General features: G+C 37.9%; 1 protein-coding gene across 1 annotated transcript in view; it reads right to left on the minus strand.

The window, feature by feature from the left end:
• The window catches only part of gna13a (guanine nucleotide binding protein (G protein), alpha 13a), a 66,083-nt gene extending 54,395 nt beyond the window's left edge, over window positions 1-11,688 (minus strand). The window contains exon 1 of the mRNA XM_052033262.1: window positions 11,047-11,688. Within this exon, the coding sequence (XP_051889222.1) occupies window positions 11,047-11,559 (513 nt within the window). The 5' untranslated portion in view covers window positions 11,560-11,688. The remainder of the gene's footprint in view (window positions 1-11,046) is intronic.
• Between the last annotated feature and the right edge of the window lie 15,939 nt (window positions 11,689-27,627).

A 27,627-nucleotide genomic window follows, 5' to 3' on the forward strand; every position in this document is an offset into this window, starting at 1 on the left:
GCTCAACTTTACTATCTCAGTTCATCCTGACACTTGCCTATGTACCACCCCCTCTTCTGATAAAACACTGCACATCCAAACTCTGTTCGTATCCTATCCCATCCTAAATCCCATTTACACCTCATCCTTATCTTTACTGATTAAAATAATTTTGTTCAACTCTACTTTGTTAGTTCCTCAAATTCTTGATCCTGCAACTCATTAGCCACCTGCACCACATTTTTTGACATTCTCCTCAAATCTGACCAAGTTTTTCATCACAATGATTTCCCCATCTTTGGCTTTACTTCACACCGCCTCCCATTATTTTGGGTTGACTTTCAACATTAGAGATTATATGTAATAAAACAGAACATATATTCTAGTCCTTTTGAAATGAGTGTAAAAGCAAGGACGTACTGCTGAAGCTTTAAGACATTGGTCAGACTGCATTTGGAATTGGAACATTATTGCCACTTGTACCAAGGTACAGCGTTTTGCGTACCGTTCATAGATCAATTCATTACAGTGTATTGAGGTAGTACAAGGTAAAACAATACAGGATGCAGAATAAAATACAACAGTTACAGAGAAAGTGCAGTGCAGGTAGACAATAAAGTGCAAGGTCATAACAAGGTAGACTAAGGTCAAGAGTCCATTTTATCATACTAGGGACCCATTCAATAGTCTTATAACAGCAGGATAGAAGGAGTCCTTGAGCCCGGCGGTACGTGCTTTCGGGCTTTTGTATCTTCTGCCCAATGGAAGAGGGAAGAAGAGAGAATGTCCAGGGTGGGCAGGGTGTTTGATCATGCTGGCTGCTTTACTGAGGCAGCGAGAAGTATGGACAGAGTCCATGGAGGAGAGGCTGGTTTCCTTGATGTGGAATACTTAAAACGTTATTTATACAGCACAGTAACAGGCCCTTCTGGCCCAATGAGCCCACGCCACCCAATTACACCCATGTTAACCTACTAACCTGTATGTCTTTAGAATGTGGGAGGAAACCAGAGCACCCAGAGGAAGCCCACGCAGTCATGGGGAGAACATACAAACTCCTTACAGACAGCGGCAGGAATTGAACCCCGATCGCTGGCACTGTAATAGCGTTACACTAACCGCTATGCCACCACACCGCCCTAAAATTATGAGCAATTTTGGGCCCCATATCTAAGGATGGACGTGCTGGCCCTGGAGAACATCCAGAGGAGGCTCACAAGAATGGTCCCAGGCTTAACATGAGGAGCATTTGATATCTCTGGGCCTGTACTCGACGGAGTTCAACAGGATGAGGGAGGATCTCATTGAAATCTACCAGATATTGAAAGGCCTGGATAGAGTGAATGTAGAGAGGACGTTTCCTTAAGTAAAAGAGTCTAGAATCCAAGGGCATAGCCTTAGAATAAAGGTATGGCCCTTTAAAAGTGAGATGAGGAGGAATTTCTTCAGCCAGAGGGTGGTGAATCTGTGGAATTCATTGCCAGGGAGGGCTGTAGAGGCCAAGTCGTTGGGTATATTTAAGACAGATCGATAGGTTCTTGATTGGCAAGGGGATTAAGGGTTACAAGGAGAAAGCAGGAGAATGTGGTTAAAAAAAATCAGCCATGATTGAATAGCAGACCTAGTTCTGCTCCCATATCTTATGGTCTTATAACAGTATGGCACAGGAATAGGCCCGTTGGTCCACACTGTGCCAACCATACCAACCCAAATTAATGCCATCTGCCTTCACTGTCTTGTATTCCTCCAGTCCCTGCTTGTTCCTGTGCTTGTCTAAATGCCTCTTAAATATTGCTATCGTATCTGCTTCCACCACGTCCACTGGCAGTGTGTTCCAGGCACCTACCACTCTGTAAAAAAAAAAGCTTGCCTTGTAGGTCTCCTCTAAACTTTCTCCCTCTCACCTTAAAGCTATGCCCTCCAGTATTTGACATTTCCACAATGAAGAAAAAATGAAGTCTATCCAGCCTATCTATAACTCTCATAATTTTATATCCTTCTATCAGATAGCCCCTCAGCCTCCAATGCTCCAGAGAAAACAATCTAAGTTTCTAAAACTTCACCTTCTAGCCAATACTCTCTTATCCAGGTAAAATCACAGTGAACCTCTTGTGCACTCTCTCCAAATGCCTCCACAAATTTCTTGTAATGCGGTGACCAGAACGGCACACAATACTCCAAATGTGGCCTAACCAAAGTTTTATACAGCTGCAACATGACTTTCCGACTTTTATATTCAATGCCCTGACCGATGAAGGCAAGTATGCCATACACATTCTTTACCATCCTATCTACTTGTGTTGCCCCTTTCAGGAAGCTATGGACTTGCAGCCCAAGATCCCTCTGTACACCAATGCTCCTAAGGGTCCTGCCATTTACAGTATACTTTTCCCTTACATTTGACCTCCCAAAGTGCAACACCTCACACTTGTCTGGATTAAACTCCAACCACCATTTCCCTGCCCACACTTCCAACTGGTCTAAATCCTGCTGAATCCTTTGACAACCTTCCTCACTATCCACAACTCCACCAATTTCAATGTCATCTGCAAATTTACTCATAAACACACCTACATTTTCAGCCAAATCATTTATATAGATACAAGGCTTACCAGCCTATAATTTCCCAGTTTGTTACTATTGCATTATTCTCCAGCATTCTTCTCCTTTGCCTCTGTCAATAACCTGGGACAGATCCCATCAGGCCCTGAGGACTTATCAACCTTAATGTTCTTCAAAAGCCCCAACAGCACCTCCTTCTTGATAGCAAGATGTCCTGGAAAATCCCCTCCCTGATCTAACTATCTTCCAGGCCCTTCTCCGCAGTGAATACCAATCCAAAGTAGTCATTTAGTACTTACATCTTTCCATAATCTACCTACGTATCTGTTCCTCTATCTCCTGCTGGCTATTGGAAGGCCTAGGGTATAACCCCTCGAAACAATGAAACATTCAAATCTGAACCCAATATTTCAGCCCAAAATATCATGAATTTGTAGGCAGCCTTCCCAACTGTTGTACTGGAACCAAACACGTTAGTTCATCCAAGAAACAATTCTTGAAATACAAAAATCACATGAAACCATTACACTGTAGATCATTCCCAAATAACTACCATCGAAACAAAATGAGTTGGCCATTCAGTCCTTTAAGCCTGCCTCACTATTCAATCATGGCTAATTATCTATTTCAAAACCATATTCTTCCTCTTTCCCAAATCACCTTGCACCTAAAAAAAATTAGCTTTCTCCTTAAATATATTAAGTAACATAGCCTCCACAAGTTCATCACTCCCTGAATTAAGGGATTTTTGATCCTCTGTCCCAAATCTCCTGTCCAGTAATCTGAGACTGTGACCCCTTGTTCTAGATACCTCAGGTAGGTAAAACATCTACCTCGCATCCAGTGTCCAGTCCTTTCAACATTATGCAAGTTTCAATCAGATTCACTCTTATTTTTCTGAACTCTCACTAGTACAAATCTAGTCAACGTACTCTCTCACATGGCAGTCCTGCCATCCTGGGAATCAGCCTGTTGTTCCAGTCACCTTGTGTTCTTTTCTCGATCATCTGAAATCTACAAGCGCCAGTGATCAATATTTCTGGCACAGGAGTCAGTTAATCAATATTATCAAAATACTTCAAAATTCTGAGCTGTACTACCAAAGTTTATTTCCACCAAGGCAATTTGAATTACCCCCCAGTTCACTTATAAAAGTGATCCAAGTTTCCTTGCCTATTGTTTTCCCACTCCTTTATACAAAGCCATAGCTAACTCATGACGACTCCACCAATGACTTATCAAAACCCTTCTTGTGGGAAGTTTACCGATTCTAGTGGGCAAAGCAAGTTCTTGGCAGTAAAAATATGCTGTTGTCCAACACTTCAGTAACTATGAACATAAAAATTGGCTTGTAAATCTGTAATTCATGCTCAATTAAATAGATAATGCAAGTCAATTATCTAACTCAACCAGGAGGAAGATGACATCAGATTTCAATCAATTCACTAATTTGGAAAAAAGCTGATAGATAACATAAAAGGACAAGACTGTTTGGTATCAGCTCTTAAAAGCCATTGAATAAAATCACAGATGTCAGCTCAAAAAACATCTTCCAATTCAGCATATTTGTCTGTGGCTTTGATAACTCATGCAAACTTCAAAGCTTCTAAAAGTAACTTTGTACATTGTACCATTTGTATATTGACATAATTCTTCATGAAATCCAAGCTGGCCTTTTCGAAAGAAAAAAAGTGCCTCAAATCAAAATATTTGAAACAATTAATCTAATTGCTTAGTTTACCAAATAGAAAGCTGGCATTTTACAACCTGCTTAAATAGGCCCAACTTACTATAGCTTCTCCATTAAACAAAGATTTCCATGTTGAGAATTTAAAAATATACATAGAGATCAGTCCTTCAGAACCGAAATACTCAAATGGGCTATTCCACATTGGTAGTCACTGCAAAACAAAGAATTAAATATTTTGTAGCAAACAGCATTGTTCCTGCTCACCCCACCCTTGCTGAAAATGTAATATATCCATTCATGCACAAATACAATGAATGAAAAGACAAGGGCTCTATATGTTTCAACATTTCCTCAATTTGAAGCCACTTTCACGTTGAGGTACATTCACAAATAACACCAACCCTCCAGTACATTAATAAAGCAATCATTATGCTCAAGAATGCCAGGTTACTTTGAAAACAAAAGTCATCACTCAAGTTTGACTCTGACCTACCTGATACTCAAATTCAAATAATTTTAATACCCTTTACAAGAAAGCAATCTGGACTGGAAAACTATACAAGTTGATTTCTACTTTCCTCAAAGCAGAAAGCCTCAGCGTAGTCAAAACATACAACTTGATGCATCAAATGAAGGATTACAAATGACAAAAGAATATACTTAAAAATTATATAAAGTGTGTGCTCTGTGTGGCTAGGAACCACACAAACTTCCAATATCCACCACTTAAGTGATGTATGTCAGAAAAATCTCACTAACAATTCTATTACTGAAGGTACCAATCACAAACAATATCAATTATGCCAATAACTTTTATAGGAGTTCAAGCATCTTTCATACCTCACAGAAATGCCTACACTGTGCTTTCAATCCACCCTTCAAACACCACCAGTGCCTCTAGAACACCTGCAATAAGGCAAGAATTGCACAAAAGCAGAGATAAATGAACTAACTATATAATTCAGTACTGTTCAGATTTCTAATGAGCTATTATTTCAATCCTAAATCCTGAAGGTGATAGTGACTAGATGACTAGTTATATCAATCCTATTCACCTCTCCAACATCACAGAACATATGACCAGACAACCATTTCTCCCTCTTGGATCATTATGGTGGTGAGAGTAACAACAGAGTCATATTGGCATAGTAGTAGTGCAGAGATGGAGGAAGGATCAAGGCTCAATCCATGCTTTTCAAAAGCCTCTTAGTTATGCCAACTACTACATTTGGCTAGGATATTTCATTTAGATAAATTTGGTAGAAAATACCATGCATTTATCCACTAAGCTATCTAGGCACATGCTTTTATCTGAATACTTAAAATGTACTTCCTGTAGGTAAACCAAATGCATCATTTTCACTGTGCAAATATCACTATTCTTCCTCAAATTTCCATGCCAAATAAAGTTAAGTATTCATAATGAGATAGGTTGGGTAAAACTTGCTTACAGAAGCTTCTTTGCGATTACTCTGCATAAAACATTTCAAATATACTCCACTTCCAATAAACCAATTTTCAAATATAATCTTCAATCAACTGCATAAACTGTTGTGCAACAAAGTCAGCTACTACTAACTGAATGAGAAATCAGCTGTGGGATATAATGCAAATTAGTGCAGTGGCAGATCAAAAGGGCCCTATGAAAATGACAAATATCAAGATCACAAAGATGAATTGTATCTCTACCTTTTCTCTCCATTTTTCCCCAAGATCAGTTCAACTAGTTAGACCCAGGTCTACTCATGTCAAAATTAAGAGCAGTAGGCGGCACCAAATATTACCAACTAACATCTTAATCAATGTCTACAATTAATATAATTTAATATTTCCCAACACTAACTGCCTATAGTACAATTCTATGTTTGTGTTTGTTTTTGGGGACTGAGATGAGCAATCTCATGATGCAAACCAACAACCACACTGTTCTGAGGTAAGACTTCCTGAATTTATTCGGCATTAAACTTTGTGAACAGCAATGGCTCAAGATTTATTTTCTATTAAAACTAGGACTGGAATCAACCCAGCTACCAAAACAATGCTAAACCATGGTCTTAACTTTCAAGTATCCAATGAAATAGATTTAAATACCTGTCCCAATGGACTAACTGCAATTGAGCTCAGCGAATCTAAAGTGTACACAATGCCCTAATTCTCTAATATATTGTAAGATTCCCAACATGACATCAAGACTGCAAATCATCTGGCATTTAAACTCAAGACTTCACTATCTGTCAAGCAAAGGAACATTATTCTTCTGACTGAATAAAGTGAGAGTATTAGAAGTGTTAAATGGCAGAAATGACCATAGTGAGTCAACTGCTCCAGAAGTTCCAAATCAAATCAAAGCTTTGATTTTTTATAACAAAATCAATTTTAAAAAACTGCCTGGTTAACTCTATTTAAGGTATTAAACAAACCAATAGGGAATTCAATAGCAATTTGTAAGTAGAAAAATAAGAACCAATTCAGAGAATACATTGAAAGACCCAAACAAAATTCAAGCATAACAATGCACCGTAAAGAATAAATGCCAAAAATAAATACACAAATGTAAAGAATTCTAGTAAAAAAAAGAATCATGCAGCCTACTGATGAAGTTTGCTCTCTCCTATGGTCAAATGCTTACATTGTAACTATTCAATTTCCTTTTTCTATTAAGAGTAAATTTCAGTTCATTCAATTATAAACAACTAATCTACAGAATTTCAAGCTAACTACAATTCTGAAAAATCAGATACAAAGTAAAAGGCAGAAGGCAGGAAATCCATAAACAAAATGGGTGTTCTTAACAGAGACCATCCTCCTTCATTACTCATCTCAGAACACTGCCCAGTCAAGTAAAGGGGAAGTGATGAAATTGGTGGCAACAATGCCTGCAGTTTTCCAACTGCTGCCTCTTGTTATTCCAATATGTACTGTCAATGAAAAAAAATCCATTTGCACAAAGCAAATGTATCCAAATTATCTTTACTCTCCTCCACTGTTCAAAATGTACAAGTTTTTATCCTGCAGAAGTGGACAGAGTCTTTGAAAATCCATCAACTCAAAATGTTTCATTAGCAGGAACACATTGTCAGATAAATGCTACCATTAATTTGTGTCCATGAAGAATTTCAAACTTTCAAAATGTATTTAATCAAGTAAATAAAAACCAAAATTTTGAGAAATCAATGAAAAATCATTTGCAGCTCTGTACATTAACTTTCTAAGCAGGTGGAAGACTTCAAATGAATCTGGTAATTTCCTTTGCGCTCAAAGCACTGAGTAACTAATCAAAGGACAATGCCCAAACTGAAATCAGCTAAAATCAGACATCAGACAAATACAGCAATATTTTCCAAAAGTTTTAATGTGGAAATTTGAAACAAATAAATGCTGAAAATACTCAGGATCTCAAACAACAGATGTTCTTGCAGAGAGAAACAAACTTCAGGCTAGAACTTGCTAGAAAACCTTGGCAGGGCTACTCCAAATGCCAGAATTGCTCTGTAGTAAACAGTACCACAACCTTGGGAGTCCCACCCAAACAGGGCAGCCCAGAGTTTGCTGGCCACACGTAGCTGGCAATTCACCAAACAATCTTCAGCAGTAAAGAGCAAATTTGCTGCAATTTTCAGCACTTGCATTGAACAATCTGCCCAATAAATCTGAATGTATCCATTCATTTCAATTGAAGGGAATGGCTAATAAGGACCTAATTTAAGTATTTAGTAATTCCAAATTGTTTTTTTAAGTTAAGCTTAATTTCCATTTTTTCTATATTTTTTTATTTAAATGGCATATTTTTCAATTTTAGACACTGTTTTCATTGGTTTTTAAATACACTTTAAAAATGTTTTTACATGGTTCTGTATGTCAGGGACATTGATAAGTTGGATAACATGCTAAGCAGACTGTCAAAGTTTATATCAGCTGCTGTACAGGAGGGGTACTTCTGGTTCTTCCATGTGATGGCACTATATGGCCCAATAATCCCATGTCAGAGAGCACTTCTTCACTTAGAATGAGAACAGCATATTCCAGTTAACACAAAAGGCGAGTGTGTGTGAGTGTATGAGAGTGAGAGAGAATAATATTTTTTCTATATATGCTGGCGTGGGGGGAGGGGTGCAAGGAAGCAGCGATGTGGGAGAGAAGGGGGGGTTGTTACAGAGATGAGAGAGAAGGTTGCTGAGTTTATGGGGGAGTGACGGCAGGGGAGGGGAGAGGGAAGGGCAGATGGTGGGGAGGGAAGGCAGGAGAACGGAAAGGGAGGATGGGTACACAGAGGTTGGGGACAGGAGTAAAGAGGGGCAGCCATGGGGGTGGGTAGAAAACAGGAGAATAGAGGGGCAAACACATGGTGAGGAGGAGGCAATCGGCCCTGGGGGGAAAAGTGACCTGAGGAAAGAAGGGCAGCCAGGAATGAGAAATTTGAATTAATCATTTCCTCATATTTTACTCAACTGTGGTATGTGTTGTCTTACATAATGTCATGCATGACATGAGGAAAATGCTTCATTTCTTATTCCTTGTTTCTTCTAATCACTATTGATTAGATGTTGATAGTTCAGTATCTTTGTAACTCTATACCCAATATTAACTTCAATATCAGAATACTGCTGATGCTGAAAACATTCTTTTCTCAGCAAGTCACATTATTTTGTGGAGAGAGAAACAGACATAACATTTCTGGTCAATGACCTTTCAGCAGAATTAAGATCGTTCTTATGAAAGGACACCAACACATTGAAGGTTTCTTTCTCCACATGTAGTCAGACTTGAGTATTTCCAGCAATTTCATTTTTTTTATTTCAGTGAATATTTATTATGTATTCAAAAAAGCTTTGCTTTTATTTTCAAACTTGCTTCCTTCTTCCCCTATGCTCATAATCAGTAATGAGAAGTATAGATCTCCATGTGCTTTGCCATGGAGATCTATACTTCTTATTACTGATTATGAGCATTCAGCTAAAATAGTGGACAACAAGTTTCTCAGTATTCACATTCAACTCAATAATTACTAACATATTTACATTTGCACGTATATAATAGATGATATAAATGGCTTAATATTATTGATTTTTGTTTGATTTTATGCTTAATCCTAAAATCAGTATATTCAAGAACAATGAACAGCCTGATTTGCCAACAAGACCAGGATTACTCAATCAATATAGGGAAAATGGGGAACAGCACTCAATTAATATTCCTCTCAGTCCCAAATCAGCTGAAATTTACTTTCACTCCAGGATAAGGGTCAATATTAAAATCAACTTATCTTTGGGTTTGAGTTAACGGAACTGATTATACAAGATTTCCAATTCCCTGCAGCTTTCAAAATTCAACAAAGTTGTTCTACATCAGTGCATCTTCATTTTAAACAGCGAGTACAATTGGCTTGCCACCAGAAAACTGAGAATTCAAATTCCTGGACTATCTGAGATTCAATTCTCCCATATTTGCCAAATTCCATTAACTCTTGACCAAATCACTATCATGAACTTCACCCATTATTTAATCACAAAGCAGAAACCCGTCAGTGGTCATGTCTGTTACTTCACTAAGAACACCCAGCCTCTCATCCTGAGATTTGAGAATCAGAAAGTACACAACCACATAGAAAGTACAAAGAGAAAATTGCACAGTGGCAGGTACAGGAAATAAACTACTTTCTGCTAAATATAGTGTACTAGCTTTGCAGAGTTATCAAAGAAAAACAGTAAACTTAAATCAGGTAATTCCCAATAGTGATGTCCCCACCGAACAAAAGTTTCATTATTTCACTTCCTCTCTCATTTCATTTTATTATTTCTACTTACTCAAAAGAAACCCGTTGGCAGTAAATATGCACATTCAATGAAACATGCACATCCCATCCACCCAAACTGGATAATATGAAAGTAGTGATTTCTCTAGTTGAAAATACTCTACCTTTCAGTTTGGAAAATATGAATATTCTGCTTGTCTTAGAGGGACACAAAGCTTGCAGCAATATAAAATAGCAGTAATATTTGTAAATACAGAGAAGCAAGGAGCACACATTATTTAAAATAAATCAAATATTAACTACATGTAGCTCTCAAAATCAAATTGGTTAAAATTTGTCAGACACTTGTATTGAAGTTTTACTGTTAAAAAAACAATACCACCTGCATGCATTATAAATACATTAAAGATCTGATCTCTAAAATCAATCAACCAAACGATATGCATTTGGTAAAACTTGATTCGTGTGGTAACTGACTCGCAAAATCAGTGACCTTGGACAGCTTAAATCTTCATAAACTTTTATTCACAAAACAACCCGGCAAGTCATTCCTGAAGATGTCACGTCTTTCCGAATAAATTACACATTTTAATGCTAATTAAGATTAGATTAGTTCTAGGGAAAATGATGCAAAACTTACCAAAAAAGTGATGTTATTAAAAAAAATCCTTAGTTTCGACTTCAACTTCATATATAATTGTGCTCCAAAAATATGCGTGTTCTGTAAACATTCAAAACCTACGTCCAACAACTGAGACACACTAATGGGACTGCTCAAATCAGTTTCAATTTCTAAAAAAAACTGAAGATCATGGCGAGCTGAGTCGTCCATTTGTAAATGGATAAACCAATAAATTTGGATTTTTTAAAAAACTGTATATATATAAAACTTGTCTCGTCCCAAAGTTTATTTGAATAAACTAAAGAAGACCTCCACCCGCCCAAAACTCTGACTCGGAACACACCCTCTTCAGGAAGACGCTGGCTTCTCGTTCCTCTCCCCAAAGCCAGGCCTTTCAAAGCCCGCGCATCTTTCCCTGAACCACGGTTCCGAGTTACTCACCAGCTGGAACTCCCTGCGCCTGTCGTAAGCGTTCTGGATGCCACTATCCGCCCACAGAGATCTGATGGCCGGCAAGTACTTGAGGAAAACCCGCGTCTCCACGAGGCCTGCGGCGGCCCCGGTCAACGCCCTGGTGTCGACACTCATCAGGAACTCGCCGTTCTGCTGGTTGCCGGGGTCTCCCCAGGGGATGCGGAGCTTTTCCCTGGCGTCCACTAGGACGCGAATGCCTTTCAGGATGTTGCTGTAGATGGTTCCCCTGAACTCCTCCTTGGCCTTCTGATCAAAATCCTGCCCATGAATAATTCGCATCTGCTTAAGGAAAGTGCTTTTGCCGCTCTCGCCGGCGCCGAGCAGCAGGATTTTCACTAGTCGCCGCACGTAAGTCTTATCCCGGGAGATGAGCTCGTCTATCTGCTTACTTTTGCGAAGCTGTTCGGCCTCTCGCTGGGTGAGGACGCAGCTCGGAAAACAAGCAGCGAGGAGGGAGCGGGACGGCAGGAAATCCGCCATCTTTACCACTCGATAACATAGTGAGGAGGGAACGAGCAGGACGCGCGTTACCGCCACTCACGGGCGCCTAACGTCACGCACGTCGCAGTTCTCGCTGCAGCGGCCCTCCTGGCGGGAGGAGTAACATGTGGCTACATTGCTCTATGCAGCAATTTAATGTCTCAATAAATTATTCAGTATGAATGATGTCTCATTAATCACAAGAGTACCTGCAACATTTGATTTACTAGGTGATTTATTTGATCAGAGTCAAACACTGTTATTTCTCTAAACCATGACAGCAGCTAAGCTATTCTACTACTTTCAACATGGTTTACTTCCTTATCCTAACATTCCATATTTCTTCAACAATTTGCCCTCTCTTCTGTAGGTTATACTTTGCAAGTGTGCCCCCTTCTCAGATTTGTAGAAATAATCAAATTCGAGACTTCATCATTTGGAAAATTATTGCTCTCTTTTCTTTCACTCTTATTTTTATCCCTTTTGATTCTATTTTTTTTATTTTCTGTCTGTGACCTGCACAATTATAACAAGGTCCAACCTAAGCTAGAGGAACAGCACTTCATTTTCGACATGGGCATGTTGCAGTCTTCCAGACTCGACATCGAATTCTCCAATTTCAGACGACTTGCTTTCTTTTTTATATCCGCACTGCCAAATCTGGCACAGATCATAGTTCAGTTTTTCCCTCTCCATTAACATGGCCTCACCTGCTGGGTATTTTGAAAGGCCTGGATAGAGTCGATGTGAAGAGGAGATTTCCGGTAGTGGGAGAGTCTAGGACCAGAGGACACAGCCTCAGAAGAGAAGGATGTCCCTTTAGAACAGAGATGAGGAGGAATTTCTTTAGCCAGAAGGTGATGAATCTGTGGAATTCATTGCCACAGACAGCTGTGGAGGCCAAGTCATTGGGTATATCTAAAGCGGAGGTTGATAGGTTTTTGATTAGTAAGGGCGTCAAAGGTTACAGAGAGAAGGCGGGAGAATGGGATTGAGAGGGAAAAATAAATCAGCCATGATCGAATGTCAGAGCAGACTTGATGGGCCGAATGGCCTGATTTTGCTCCTATGTCTTATGGTCTTATTATGGTATTTCCTACATTTCATAACTTCTCCATTCCATTGTTTATGTTCTTTCTCTAACTGCTCTCATTTTACAGCTTTTATATACTTCTGTTCATGTTTTTTCTCTAATTTCATTCATTAACATATCAACCAGATAAAATTATGGGTAGTGTATTCCCATGTCAACCCTGGCCTCGCCTCATCAGAGATATTCATTTTATCTTATCCATCTCTCTCTCTTACCCTCTCTGCAACTTGAAACTAACTAGTTTTCCTTCCACAGATGCTGCCTGACCTGCAGAGTTCCTCCAGCATCTTGTTCGTTGCTCTTGTTTTCTGCCTTTCCCAGTTGTAACAAAGGGTCTTTGACCTAAAGCTTAAACTCCTGTTTCTTTTTTTTTGCAGATGTTGCCTGATCTGCTGAGTGCCTCCAGCACTTTTGTTTTTACTGCATCTGGTAATGGCTTTGTGGCCATTCACAGTGTTGGTATTAATTCAGGCCAGTTCATCATGTGTGTGGGACTGGTGGTTGTGAGGCCCAGACACAAAGGTTAGATCCATGCCCAGCTTCCCTGCATTTTCCCTCACTTCCACAGCAGCCTTTTCTGCCATTTTACTGTGGCTGACATGGGGATAGTTCCTTAAGTGCTGATTTGCTTCCCACTGACCAGTGTGGCAATGATGATAGCAACTGTGACGTCTGTGTGTAGTAGTTGATATAAAGTGCATAGATCCAATTTTGGCACACAAATCTAAATGATAAATAATAAATGATAATACTATTTTTAACATATTTTTGCCCAATTTCATGCAAGTTTTTCAAGAGATCTGAATGGGTATTAGTGTTATAGGCAGTATGTACAGCACACCAAAAGGTGAATTCCTGTTTCTAGGCAACTGGGACTTAAACACTAAGGAGGAAATAAACTGGAACAGTCACAAAACACAATGGTCATGATATTCACTGCATTACCATTGTAATAGAATAAACGATCCACTTGGATACTGTTGTCAGAGATCAATATAAAAGAGAGATGGCGTGGGATGAGCAAGACCAAGCAGAATAAGATGAGTCAAAGCAATGAACGTGGAGCCTCTTAAGATAAATAAAGAGACTGCAGAATGGAGGTTGATGCATCACTATATGTTCTGCTGAAGTATCATCCAACTGAAATATTAATTTTCTTGAATAACAAATTGTTAGCAGTCAGTTCTGACATGTAGTTAAGAAGGCAGATGACACGTTGGCCTCTATTTCAAAGGGGTTGGAGTTTAAGAATAGGGAAGTTTTGCTTCAGTTGTATGTGATTTTGGTGAGGAGACACTAGGAATACTGTGCACAGTTTTGGTCCCCTTAACTAAAAATGAATATAATAGCATTGAAGGCAGTCCAAAAGAGATTCACCAGGCTAATTTCTGGAATGAAAGGTTTGTTCTACAAGAAAGGCTATACAGTTCGGGTTTGTATTTCTTGGAGTTTATAGAAGAATGACAGGTGGCCTTATTCAAACATATAAGATCCTAAGGGGGCTTCACAGAGTGGATGTTGATATGTTCCCATCTGTGGGAGAATTACAAACAAGGGGACAGAGCTACAAAATAAGAGGCCGGTCATTTAAAACTGAGGTACATTGAAATTTCTTTTCTCAGGTGGTAGTGAATCTTCAGAATTCTGTGTCTCTGAAGGTGGTGGAGGCCAGATCATTAAATATATTTAAGATGGAAATAGGTAAATATTTAAAAGATTGAAGAACTGAAGATTATGGGAATCGGCACAGAAGAGGAGCTGAGGCCAGCATAGATCAGCCATGATCTTATTGAACAGTAGGGCCAAGTGGCCTTCTCCTGCTATTTTCTTGTGTTGTCTTTTTGTCTTCAGATGTTGCCTGACCTTCAGAATTTTGCATTTTTATTTTGCATTGCAATACCTTATAGTTTGTAATTAAATTACTGAGCTCCAATTAGAGAATTTCAAGAAAGAATATGCCAAAGAATGATCAGCAAGATATCTAATGTTTCTTTTTATTCTGGTTAAAAGATTGACAAAATAAACTGAATTAAATGAAGTTGAAGATGCATTATTTTATGCAGTAGATGGCTATCCAAACAACCATCATTCAAATGATAGTTAGCTCTCTTTATTGCTGCTCTCCAGAGTTTCTTCAACTCTGCAAGACCCTTTAGAACAAGACTGGTATTCATTTGATGAAGGGTCATTGACCTGAAAAGTTAACTTTTTTTCTTTTGCTGCCTGACCTGCTGTGTATTTCCAACATTTTCTGTTTTCATTGTAAAGTATCAGGCCATCCTAGCAATGATAGGTGGTTGAAAGGCTAGTGAGACCTAGTCCTGGGCTCCATCAAACTAAGTGGGCCATACCACCTACAGAGGGAATGAAGTAGCTACCACTTTGCCCCACCTTTCCAGGCCATTAATGTCAAGAGCTGCTGTGCTCATTTCTCATTCTCATTAAAGAATGATGGCTGAGAGCTGAGGATGGACAGCAGCTAATTCTCAATAGGAGCCACAAGACAACGCCATTATTAGTAGGTAAATAAGTTTTCTTTTCAAACATATAAATAGTGTTGTAGATTAAGCTACTTTACCCTCCTGAAATAAATGTGCCTATTGTCATTTGCAAATTGTCACTTATAATAAAAGAAGTTGATATACAGTTTCCACAATTTTGTCGAAGTTGTCTACAAGTCAGCCAAAATTCTTTGAACCTCATCCTGCAATTTATGTTGGGATCATTTATTATTAATTTCCTAAATTGAACTGAAAATAATACTAAGGAGACTGAAATTACAAAGGTTGAAGTTTGTGCTTCAATTGTAGAGCCTTGGTCATATTCCAGCTGTTGAACTCGATTCAGTTTTGGGATAATTGCATCTCTCAGGAAATATATTCCTGGTTCCTCTACTTCTGGGACCTCTACTTTTTGTGATATTTATAGATGACTTAGATGAGGGGGTGGAAGGCTGGGTTAGTAAGTTTGCATACGACACTAAGATCGGCGGTGTTGTGGATAGTGTGGAGGGCTGTCGGAGCTTACAGAAGGATATTGATAGGATGCAGAGCTGGGCTGACAAGTGGCAGATGGAGTTCAATCCGGAGAAGTGTGAGGTGGTACACTTTGGAAGGACAAACTCCAGGGCAGAGTACTGGGTAAATGGCAAGGTACTTGGCAGTGTGGAGGAGCAGAGGGATCTGGGGGTTCATATTCACAGTTCATTGAAAGTTGCCTCACAGGTGGAAGGAGCAGTTAAGAAGGCCAATGGGATGTTGGCTTTCATAAATCGCGGGATTGAGTTTAAGAGCCGCGAGGTGATGATGCAGCTTTACAAAACTCTAGTTAGGCCACACTTAGAGTACTGTGTTCAGTTCTGGTCGCCTCATTATAGGAAGGATGTGGAGGCGTTGGAGAGGGTGCAGAGGAGATGTACCAGGATGCTGCCTGGATTAGAGCGTATTGAATATGAGGAGAGGCTTAAGGTGCTAGGGCTTTATTCACTGGAAAGGAGGAGGATGAGAGGAGACATGATAGAGGTATATAAAATATTGAGAGGAATAGATAGAGTAGACAGTCAGCACCTCCTTCCCAGGGCACCAATGCTCAATACAAGAGGGCATGGCTTTAAGGTTATGGGTGGGAGGTTCAGGGGAGATGTCAGGGGGAGGTTTTTCACCCAGAGAGTGGTTGGTGCATGGAATGCACTGCCTGGGGTGGTGGTGGAGGCAGATACATTGGACAGGTTCAAGAGCTTGTTGGATAGGCATATGGAGGAATGTGAGATAGAGGGATATGCGGGAGGAAAGGGTTAGGTAGTGTGAGGGTGGTTTGATGGACAGCACAACATGGTGGGCCGAAGGGCCTGTTTTGTGCTGTATGGTTCTATGGTTCAAGAGTATAATTCACCAGAGTTCCAAGAATTAAGTTGCAATAATTCTGGCTTGTATTTTCTTTGATTTAAAGAGCTAATGATCTAACTGACGTGTTTAAAAATGATAAAAGGATTTTGAAAAGATGCACAGAAACTATGCAAATTGGTGGGAAAATCCAAAAGATGGGAACATAATCTTAAAACTAGAGATAGGCCATTCAGAAGTGAAACAATATTTTTTACCCTATATTACTATTTTTATTCAAGCATCATAAGGATTGCTATTGTCTAATATGGGAATGTTATTAGGGGAATTTTGTGGGTGCACTTTGAAGGGTTGTGGGAGGTGATCTTTCCTTAATGACCATAGAGAAAGTTTTCTTCCATTTTAAAACATAGTAGGAATCTTAATATAGTGGTTAAGTTACTGATTAGCAATCAGGAGATACGTGCTGAATTTACATTCAGTTATCTAAATAAATCTAGAATTAAATTAATGCTGGTATCAGTGACTATAAGGTTGTTCTAAAACACAACTAGTTTACTCATTGTCTTTAGGGAAGGAAATCTCCCAGATCCATCCGTATGCAAGTCAAGACATACAGCAATATGTATTGAGGCATAATACTTGTTTATAATACAATAATGTTGTCAAATGATTTATACAATTTGTTATATTTACCAGTTACAGAACCTAGAAGTTAACAAGTGTTTTGAAAACACTTCCTTTGGGGCTGTATTTCCCTGTTATGATTTGTTGCCTTTGTTCTTCTTCCTTTAGACTGACGGGGGAGCTAGAGGGAATTCCAAATGCTTCTATAATTTTGCTAATGACATCTTATGTTCAGCTAATTCAAGCGTGCAAAGTTGAACAAAAAAGTTTACTCTTCATCCTCACACTCCTGCAAAATAATTACTAGCCCAGATTATTGATATTCTTCACTGAAGCTAATGTTTACAATCTTATGTCAATAAATTACAAGAAGCATAATTTCTGGAAGAACATTATTTTTAGTAATAAATTCTAAATTATATTTCTAAGGATTTATGGATATATAATTTACAGCTTTTTTATTGATATTTGTGAGGTATTTATTATTCACTGTCTTTCTTCATTCTACCATCTCTATTTTGTCATGCAATGGGGTTTATTTTAAATTCTGATGAAGTTATGAGGTCAAGTCCCACTCAAGAAACTTTGAAATTGATACACTAAAATCAAGAGGGATATAATATGTTGAAATTGACTTGCTTTTCCCTTGGCATGGAGCATGAAAGCAATTGCAATTCCTGTGATACTGTTCATGCATTTATCAGATTGGGAACTGAATCAGGGATCCTCATAGATTGCATTGGTCGGTTCCACATCTATTTCCCAACAGTCACACCACATTAACTGGTCATATATCATCCCTGAAAGAACAAATACTACATTTGTGACATTAAATGACATAGGTTTTGCTACTGCAATGCTGGGCTATGATTGTGAATAAGCATGGGCTGAAATATACTGGGAAATCTTTTGCACTGAACTGCCAGCATTTACCAACTCCCACCCCAATATATGTCAGGATATTGAGGACTCCTACATGAATGTGGAAGTTTTGAACTTTCTAGCTAAGTTCTGTCAGTGATTTCATAACTGCTCTCTCACCCTGGACTCCCCATGGAATTCAAAGGTAGAACATGAACTTGCTGAATTCTGCCCACTGAGCTTGCTCCATGTTACATTTGAATGGAGGTGAAATGGCTGCAAGGGAGCATTCTGTTTAAATGCTTCTAATTATTTAGGTGATTCAATTTAATTATAATGTTATAATAAAGTAATTGTTTATTTAATGCTTTAATAGATTTTTAAGGCTTCTGAATAGATCAGGGATATTCAGAAACATTCAAAGTACTTGAAATGAATAACATATAGATTTTCTTTGCTGTCAAAGTCTTTCAGTCATTTCAGAGGTTGGGCTTGTTTTATTGTACAAGGGCAAGCCAATTAGAATTGAGTAGATTTATCAGCAAATTGATAATGGGGAACCTGGAAAAGGTAAATCCATACTTTTTTCTGTATATAAGCCATAAGGGTGGGCAACTCATCAGTGATAGTAATTCTGGCCCTTTAATTTAGTAATCCTCTGTAATATTCATTATTCTTATAATGTTTAAAATGAGTTTCTTTTAAATCTAGTCATTTGCATGCTGTTAGAATATGATATATTCCATACTGCGCGGAAGAATATTTATTTCACATTCTTGCATTGCTAATACAATTTAATACAACTGGGAGAATGTTGGTAGTTAGCATCCTAAGCCTTGAAAAGAGGGCAGAGTGCTGGTAAATAGATAACCTACATGCATCAGCTCTTCGAATTCAAGTGTTGTTATCTTCTTTCAAACATCCTTGATCTTTTTGCCATGATAAGAAAAAAGCTGCATTCCTCAGTGGTTCAATTCATGTAATCACCATGTAACTGAGCAACAGAAAGCAGAAAAATATCTTTCTGTCCTTTGTACAAAGATCTTTACCAAACTGGATTTGATAGTAAGCAATCGGTGTTTTTAATCCTTTTAAACACATTAAAATATACTCTTAGAAGTACGAAGTTCAATCATTTCAGTGTGGGACAGCTAAATAATTGCATTTAGCTTTCTAATATCTGGAAATGCTTCTGATTATTAAGTGAGCACAGAATTAAGCAATGATATGACAAATTTCACAAGTAGCTAATTACTATGCCCTAACACTCGAGGAATATCAACTTGGATGTAATATCAGAGATAACCAATGTCCATGGAACTATTCCAGTAACATTCCCTGTCTTTAAAGGAAGAATTGTAGCTTGTTGGTTTCTTCTATAATTCATGTTACAAATTTAAAATCAGGTGAAGATACTGTATATCCTCCAGTATTCAGCATCATTGGTCAACGTCATAAATAAACTTTCAGTCTTTAATTTGGAGTCTACTGTAACATTGAAACTCTTCATTGAACACTTCATAATCTCACAAATTCTGCATTATATATTTCTCTTACCTTCAGGAAGTGATAAATGCTCTAACAACTGAGGCTAAATGAAAACCTACAAGATGATTTATCCGCATGTAACGTACCGCTGAACAGAAACCAGTTATCATCAAAACTCAATCTTATCATTAGTGACTTTAAAAATACTTCAAGCAAACTTGGCTTGAAGATGAACTTAACTTTTGTAAGTCAAACTCCTCTTGATTTAAGAGAGAATTATCACTGCACTTATTTCCAGATCAAATTCCCTTCAGGTTCTGCTTGTTTCAATTCTGAAAATAAATGCAAAGACATAACTCAGACAAAGGACTCTCGCTACTGTTTGACTGAACTGAGCTGAGCTAAACTGTGAGTCAAACCTCAAATGCTCTCCAAGATTATGTACTTTGGCATACAGCTTGTATTGATGAGACCACACCAACACATGGAAATCACCGAAGAAATGAAGGAATCCATTATCTCAAATTGAAAATGACATATGAGAAGTACGATTCTGTCCGACATTTTGAGAGATAAATTGGTCTCTGTATCATTATTAGTGCCAAAAACAGTGACAAAATGGACCAATTTCTGACCTGTGCTGGCTCTAGTGGTTTGCTGTATTGATAAAGGTAGCTAGCTCTTCTCTGCTGCAGATCAGGACTTAGAAGTCTGTTTAAGGACCCCTTCCAGAAATTCACCTGGACAGAGTGGAGTAACCACAGCAGTCTAAAAAGAGCTACTTAAAGAAGCCACTTGAGGGGAGATGCAAACAAGAATTTATTTTCCAAACAAACTAACATTCCAAGTAAGCAAGAAGGAATACAGCAGAGTGCCAAGCCATCACTTACCTGCACTAGCTCCCATCTCATTTTTCTCGCACTCCAGGGTTAGCCCAAGGCCCACTGCAAGTGAGGCACAGAGCCAACATTGTTATCATGGGAACTGGACGCACAGTAAACATTGGTAACTCCTATGATTATTAAGATGAGACCTTACAGCTTTTGAAATGTCCTGAGTGGCATAGTAGGTTGTTCTTCTGACTCACAGCTCCCGTGTCCCAGGTTTGATTCTCACCTCCAGTAATGTGTGAAGTTTGCACTTTTCCCTGTGACCATGTGGGCTTCCCCAAGGTGTGCCAGTTTCCTTCCATGTCCCAAATACGTGCTAGTTAGCAGGTTATCCCTATTAGGTGGGTGGAATGAGCATGGGAGATTCAAGGTGGTCTGGAAGGCCACATATGAGAGAATAGGTTACAGCGACATAAGTAGGGAGATGGGATTGACCTGTGAGCTGGCATATACCTAATGGGATGAATGATCTCCTTCTACCTTGTAAGAAAATCTGTGAAATACTGTTCTTTCCAAAAAAGGCCAAGACCAATTGGCACCCATTTTTGTTATTAGTTCCTGACTAGAATCTCCATTATTTGCCTAACTTGATAAATAGGCCCAAAATAATGGCACATTTTAAACTGGACATTACTGCTTAAGCTCATTACCCTTCTAAATGAATAATCCAAAGGAATTTTACCTATGTTAGGTAACTACTAAACGTACTCAAACCCATAACAAGTTAATTGCTTTACTCTACAGAATAATAAAATCACATAATTAATAACATAATTTATTCTCAGAATTTCAGCAGTACATTGAGGTTGCAAACAGAAAGCACCTTTACAGGGTATGTTCCCCTTTAATATGCCAGGATCACTTATATTTTTCTTATTCCTTTTTACAATACCTTTAGTCAAGATTTTTTAAAAAATCACATATGTATATCTAAAATGTGGGTTTTGCTGCTTGTTCTCTTTGGCCCATTTTCTTCTACTCTATACTGCCTAAAAGTGTAGAGAATATCGTGTGCCAACATATCTCATTCAAGCCCAATCTCAATTACTGTACATACAGGTATATGCACTTTCAAATATATTGCCAGAAGGGATTGAAGCAAACACTACAGCTAATAATTTCCCCCACTTCCTTTAACCTCACAAACAGAGGCCAATTGGAGCACTTTTACTATTGCTCTGGCATAATTCAGATAACTCAGCGCAGACTGTATCAAACCTGGATCTTTCCTGGTTGTGTGGGTCATAAATTACTAAATAGACATGCAGAGCTGCCATGGAAGCCCTAGGTGAACAACATTGTCATAAAATGTTCATTAAGTTTTGTTTTGAAACAAGTTGTTGAAAACTGAACTGGCAAACTAAAGAAAAAAGCAGAATGTTGTGCGGATTAAAATATGTGTTATTTGCCTCTTGCTTAGTAGGACTCTTACCTTTGAGTTGGATGGTTCAAATTCCATTCCAGAGAACTGAACAGAAAAGTTTATGTTCACTCTCTAGTACAGTACTTAGGGTGTACAATGTTGCTGCAAGTGCTGACTTCTGAATAAAACTTTAAATGAGGCCCTGTCTACTCTTTTGGTTGGATGTAAATGATCAAAAACCAGTCAGGGAGTTGTCTCTTGTGTCCTTGCCAATATTTATCCATCACCAAACATCACTAAAAGAATTACCTAGTCATTATTACAAAGCTATTTGTGGGTGCTTACTTTGCACAAACCAGCTGCTGCATTTCCTATATTTAGATTTCTTTTGCCCTGGCCACCGATGCTGAGTGTTAACCTGCTGACACATCAACTCCATCTCTCTCTGATACATTTTAAAACTAATCATTCTGGTTGCCCAGTCCAGGGAAAAAAAAGACAAAGTGACAGCAGCAGTGGCGTAAGGAGCAAGTAGCTGCATGTGGAGATTTCCAGGTGCCAGTCCTCCCCACCACTGAAGGTAATGAGTGGGCCAGTGAGATCAGTTTCCAGGAATAAAAAAGATATAAAAGGGAGCTAAGTAGTCCCCCTGCCTCTATCCCCAAAGCCAATCTCTGGGCGATGAGGGCTAAATGCCACTATTTTACTTCCTGCTGAAGAATGATGGCTGACCTCTGAGGATGGTCAGCAAATGCTTCTTAACAAGAACCATGAGGCAACACCTTTATTAGCTCATGTAAAAAAGTTTTTTTTGAGAAGGATTTATGCAGTAAGTTGCTTTGCCAACTACACCCTAGTGCCTATTCATTTCTGCAAATTACCGCTATTAATAAGTGTCAATGTTACTTTTGCGCATTTGTCTGTCTTGCCTGTAAAACAGTTGCAATGCTTTCAAGTTCGTTCTGCAAATAAAGCAAGGCCATATCCACACTAAAAATACATCAAAGTTACTTCATTGTTTTTAAACCACTCAAGGACATCCTGAAATGGAAATGAAAGGCATTAAAAGGTCTGTTTTAGGTCTATTCATTATCAATTTATATGCACAATGTATAATAGTCCATAATACTTTCATTTTATTCTTTTTTTTCAATCTTTTTATTAATTTTCAAATTAGTACAAAATAATATATATAAAACATTAGTAATTATACATATGGTGCAAAGAGATCAGGATAACAATCATAACAGTTAATATATATAATCACAAGGAGTAAAAAAAAGTAATCTAGACCTCCCACTCTCTTATTAAGTGAACAAATACAAAAGGAAAGATTGAAAAGAAATTTAATTATATGAGAAAAGAACCCCCAAATAAAAAAAATATTGATAATAAACTAAAAAAACCCCAAAAACTTCAAAACAAAAACTGGACTGATAGTTCTTCAATTAAAAAAAAACATTATTATGTCGTCAACTCTGCTCCTCTGTATTCAAGGGTTATTGAGAGGGATCTGAAAAAGGTCAGCTTATATCATATGGAAGCATTGAATAAATGGACTCCAAACATCCTCAAATTTAAGCGAAGGATCAATAGTACCACTCCTAATTTTTTCTAAGTTTAAACATGCTATAGTTTGAGAAAACCACTGAAAAGTGGTGGGAGGTATTGGATCCTTCCATTTGAACAAAATGGATCGCTTGGCCATTAATGTGACAAAGGCGATCATATGATGAGCAGAAGCAGATAAATGGCGAGATTCCATCATTGGTAACCCAAAAATTGCAGTAATAGGATGAGGTTGTAAATCAATGTTCAATACAGATGAAATAATGTTAAAAATGTCTTTCCAATATTTTTCCAAAAGGGGACAGGACCAAAACATATGTGTCAGGGAAGCCACCTTCGAATTACATCTGTCACATATAAGATTTATATGATAAAAATGGGCTAACTTGTCCTTGGACATACAGGTCCTGTGAACCACATTAAACTGTATCAAAGAGTGTCTAGCACACATTGAAGATGTATTAACTAATTGAAGAATTTTCTTCCATGTCTCTGTAGGTAAAAGTATCTGGAGTTCTCCTTCCCATTCCTTCTTAATTTTATCAAGTTCCTCTGAACGTATTTTCATAATCCGATCATAAATTATTGCTATCAGGCCCTTCTGATAAGGATTAAAACCTAAAATTTTTTCCATAATTTCAATTTTATATGGTGCCAGAAAAGAAGGTAAAGTAACTTTTAAAAAATTTCTAATCTGTAAATATTGAAAAAAATGTGATCTCGGCAAATTGTATTTATTAGACAACTGTTCAAAAGATAAAAAACAGTTATCAATGAATAAATCACGAAAACATGTTATTCCCTTCATTTTCCATAAGGAAAAAGCTGAGTCAATTCTAGATGGTTGAAAGAAAAAATTATATTGAATAGGACTTGAAAAATTAAACTCATTCAATCCAAAAAATTTATGAAATTAAAACCATATCCGTATTGTATGTTTAACTATTAGATTAGTCATTTGTTTACTCAATTTAGTAAGTGTAAAAGGGAATGAAGCTCCTAAAATAGAAACTAATGAAAATCCTTGCATTGATTCACACTCAAGGTGTACCCAACAGGGACAATGAATTGCATCTAAATCTTGTGCCCAGAAAATTAAGTATCTAATATTAATTGCCCAATAATAAAATCTAAAATTAGGCAAAGCCATACCACCATCCTTTTTTAATTTTTGTAAATATTTCTTACTTAACCATTTTATTCTTATTAGCACGTTTTTTTTTCATTCTTCATTTGTTACTTGATGGATAGGATCCTGAAACACAATTGTTTATCAATGTCTCCTGCAAAATTACACCAAAAATACTCAACAAAAAAGGAAAGGACAGAATGATCAAACATTTTTATTTTACTCTTAAACAGAGTGTTAAATATGACAACATATTTAAATTTGTGTTTGGTTTCAGTTCTTTACTGTTCATTCACCTGTTGTCAAAAGGTAAGGTTCATCTTTCCCTCTGCCACCAGCATTTTATTTCACAAGGATGATTAAATAAGAGAAAGATTTAACAGCTATTAAAAATATACATAATAAAAGGCTTTACTGTTCACATTTTCTCATTCTCAAAGTGAAAAGAAAATAGAATAATGAAAATAAGAGAACTGTCAGTTCCCATCAAGATTCTGAGGTCCATACTTATAATGGATGTTTTCTACGTAAATCTGTCAAGGTGTAATTACATCTTGTGTCACAGGCACCACCTTCTGAAATTTGAAACAAAGACAACTGTTTTAAAGCAGTTAGATTCAAATCCTTAAGTGTATATCAGAAATCATTATTTTGTCTCAGTAACTAAATGAGAAAATAGCTTGTTCATCCAACAATACTTAATTCTCCACATCTTTTACTGCTGTCTGTTGAATGACTTCAATAAATGATATTTTTTTAAAGTGTGGCTACACTGGCAGGGTAGGCTAAAATGCCATATAATTTGCATATTTTGAGATTCCATAAGCAAAGGAACAAATTATATCAACTGTTTGGTGGTGTTGTTTGAGGGTTGAATGTTTGAACGCTCCCCTAATCATCTGAATAGTACCATAGGCTCTTTTACATCCATCTAAACACACAGATGCTCTGTTAGCATCTCATCTGAAAGATGATGCCTCTGATGTTGTAGCAGTCCCTCACTATTGCACTTCACTATAACCTCTGATTGGCCTGTTGACCTCATAACCTATAGAAGTGGGAGTAATAGTACTGAAACAAGTACAAGTATGAAAATGTGCCAATATTCCACACATTTCCATCACTTTATAATTATTGTGACATGGCGACCAGTAAACCCTGTTATACAACTAATATCCAATTTCGTTCCGTCTGCCAGCAAGAAAATCATTAGTGTCCTCTCAACTCTTAATGTTTATTTGTTTCAGTACCTTAATGGAACAAGAGTTAAAATGTAGATCTTCCACATTACCAAAAACATAGACAAACACTTTTGCTTACCTTTGCAACTATACTTTCCTGTCCCCTCTCCATTTCCAACCTCTTCCACACATCATCCAATTTTACATTCCATTCTCTCAGCTATTCTCATAAACCTTGGCGTACAAATGGCTCAATAAAAATATAAATGCTGCTGAGCATAATAGATAACTTAGTTGGTATTAATAGCATACAAGCCAAATGGAACATCATTATTTCCCTTATACCCCACTTCTTGAAGACCAGCAAGTGGTAATCTTAATTAAAAATAATAAATTGGAGGAAGGCCAATTTCAATGGGATGCTAGGTAATTTGGAACCAAAAGTAGACAGGTAAACTGTGGCAGAACATGGAGCAACACAGAAAATGCTGGAGGAACTCAGGAGGTCAGGCAACATCTATTTGTGCGTTGCTCCAGATTCCAGCGTCTGCAATGTCTTGTGTCCTTACGTAATAGAACATGGGTTGCCTTTAAGAAAAGATGGTTTGGATGCAATTGAGGCACACTCCCATGAAGGGCAAAGGAAGAACAAACCAATGCAAAGCTCCGTGGATGGCGAAAGAGGTACAGAAGACAATAACGCAAAAGAGGCTATGTTATAAATGCCAGTGAGAATGATTAGAAAACAATCAGAGGGGAAGTGAAAATTAAAGTAAGAGAGGTAGAGAAAATGTATGCTAACATAAATGGAAATCCCAAAGTGTTCCATAGCCATAAAAATATTAAAAGGGTGGGGCCATTAAGGACAAAATAGAAACTTACACACGTATGCTGAGGGCACTGTTTAGGTATTGAATGAGTATGTTGCATCAGACTTCAGTAGGGAAGAGGGTGCTTCCAAAGTAATAGTGAAGGAGAAAATAGTTGAGACAGTGGATATGGTTAAAGTTGATAACATGGAGATATTAGAAAAGTTGGCTAAACTTAAAGTATTTGTATCACCAGGACTGGATCAGATGGAACCTAGGATTTTGAGGGAGAGTCAGGAGTAAACCGCAGGACACTGAACATAATCCTTCAATTCTCTTTGGAGATACAAGGGTGGTGTCAGAGTTTTGGAGAATAGCAAATGTTACCCTCCTGCATGAAAAGGGGAATAAGGATAAGCCCAGCAACTGCAGGCCATTTAGTTTAACTTTGATCATGGGAAAGGTTTTAGAAACAAAGTTCTAGAGCAGGATTAATAAGCACCTGGAGTAAAATGGATTAATTAAGGCAAGCCATTATGGATTTGTTAATGTCAAATTGTTTTAAACCAATTAAATAGAGTTTTTTGATGAGGTAACAGAATTATTAAGAGTGACTTGGACTTTCAGAAGGCTTTTAATAAATAGGATTATCGGCAAAGTTGAAGAAAGTAGCGCAAAATATTGTTCGCATGGACACAAAATTTACTAAGCAGGCCAGGCAGCATGTATGGAGAAAAGCAGGCAGTCAACGTTTCAGGTCAGGACCCTTCTTCAGGACACCTGCTTTTCTTCACAGGCACTGCCTGTCCTGCTGAGTTCCTCCAGCATCATAGTTTTTTTCATCTAGATTCCAGCATCTGCAGTCCTTTGTTTCTCCAAAATTCCCAAGATGGACAACAGAGGGTCAATGGTTGTTTTTTGGACTGGAGGAAGGCAAATGGTGGTGTTATCCAGGGATTGGTGTTGGAGCCATTGTTTTTATTGATCCATATTAATGACCTAGACTTGGAGAACAAGCCCATTTCTAAATTTGCAGATGACACAAAACTTGCACCCCTGTCAGATTTATAGTAATATAAACAGCGAAGAGTATAGTGATAGATTGCAGCAGAATATACATAAACTGGTGAACTGGGCAGAGACAAGTTCAGATACATGAAGGGATGTATTTTGGTAGGTAAAATGAGGATGGTCAATATTGAATAAAGAATATTGT

The sequence above is a fragment of the Pristis pectinata genome, chromosome 18 (assembly GCF_009764475.1).
Source record: "Pristis pectinata isolate sPriPec2 chromosome 18, sPriPec2.1.pri, whole genome shotgun sequence".
In the NCBI taxonomy this organism is placed as follows: domain Eukaryota; kingdom Metazoa; phylum Chordata; class Chondrichthyes; order Rhinopristiformes; family Pristidae; genus Pristis; species Pristis pectinata.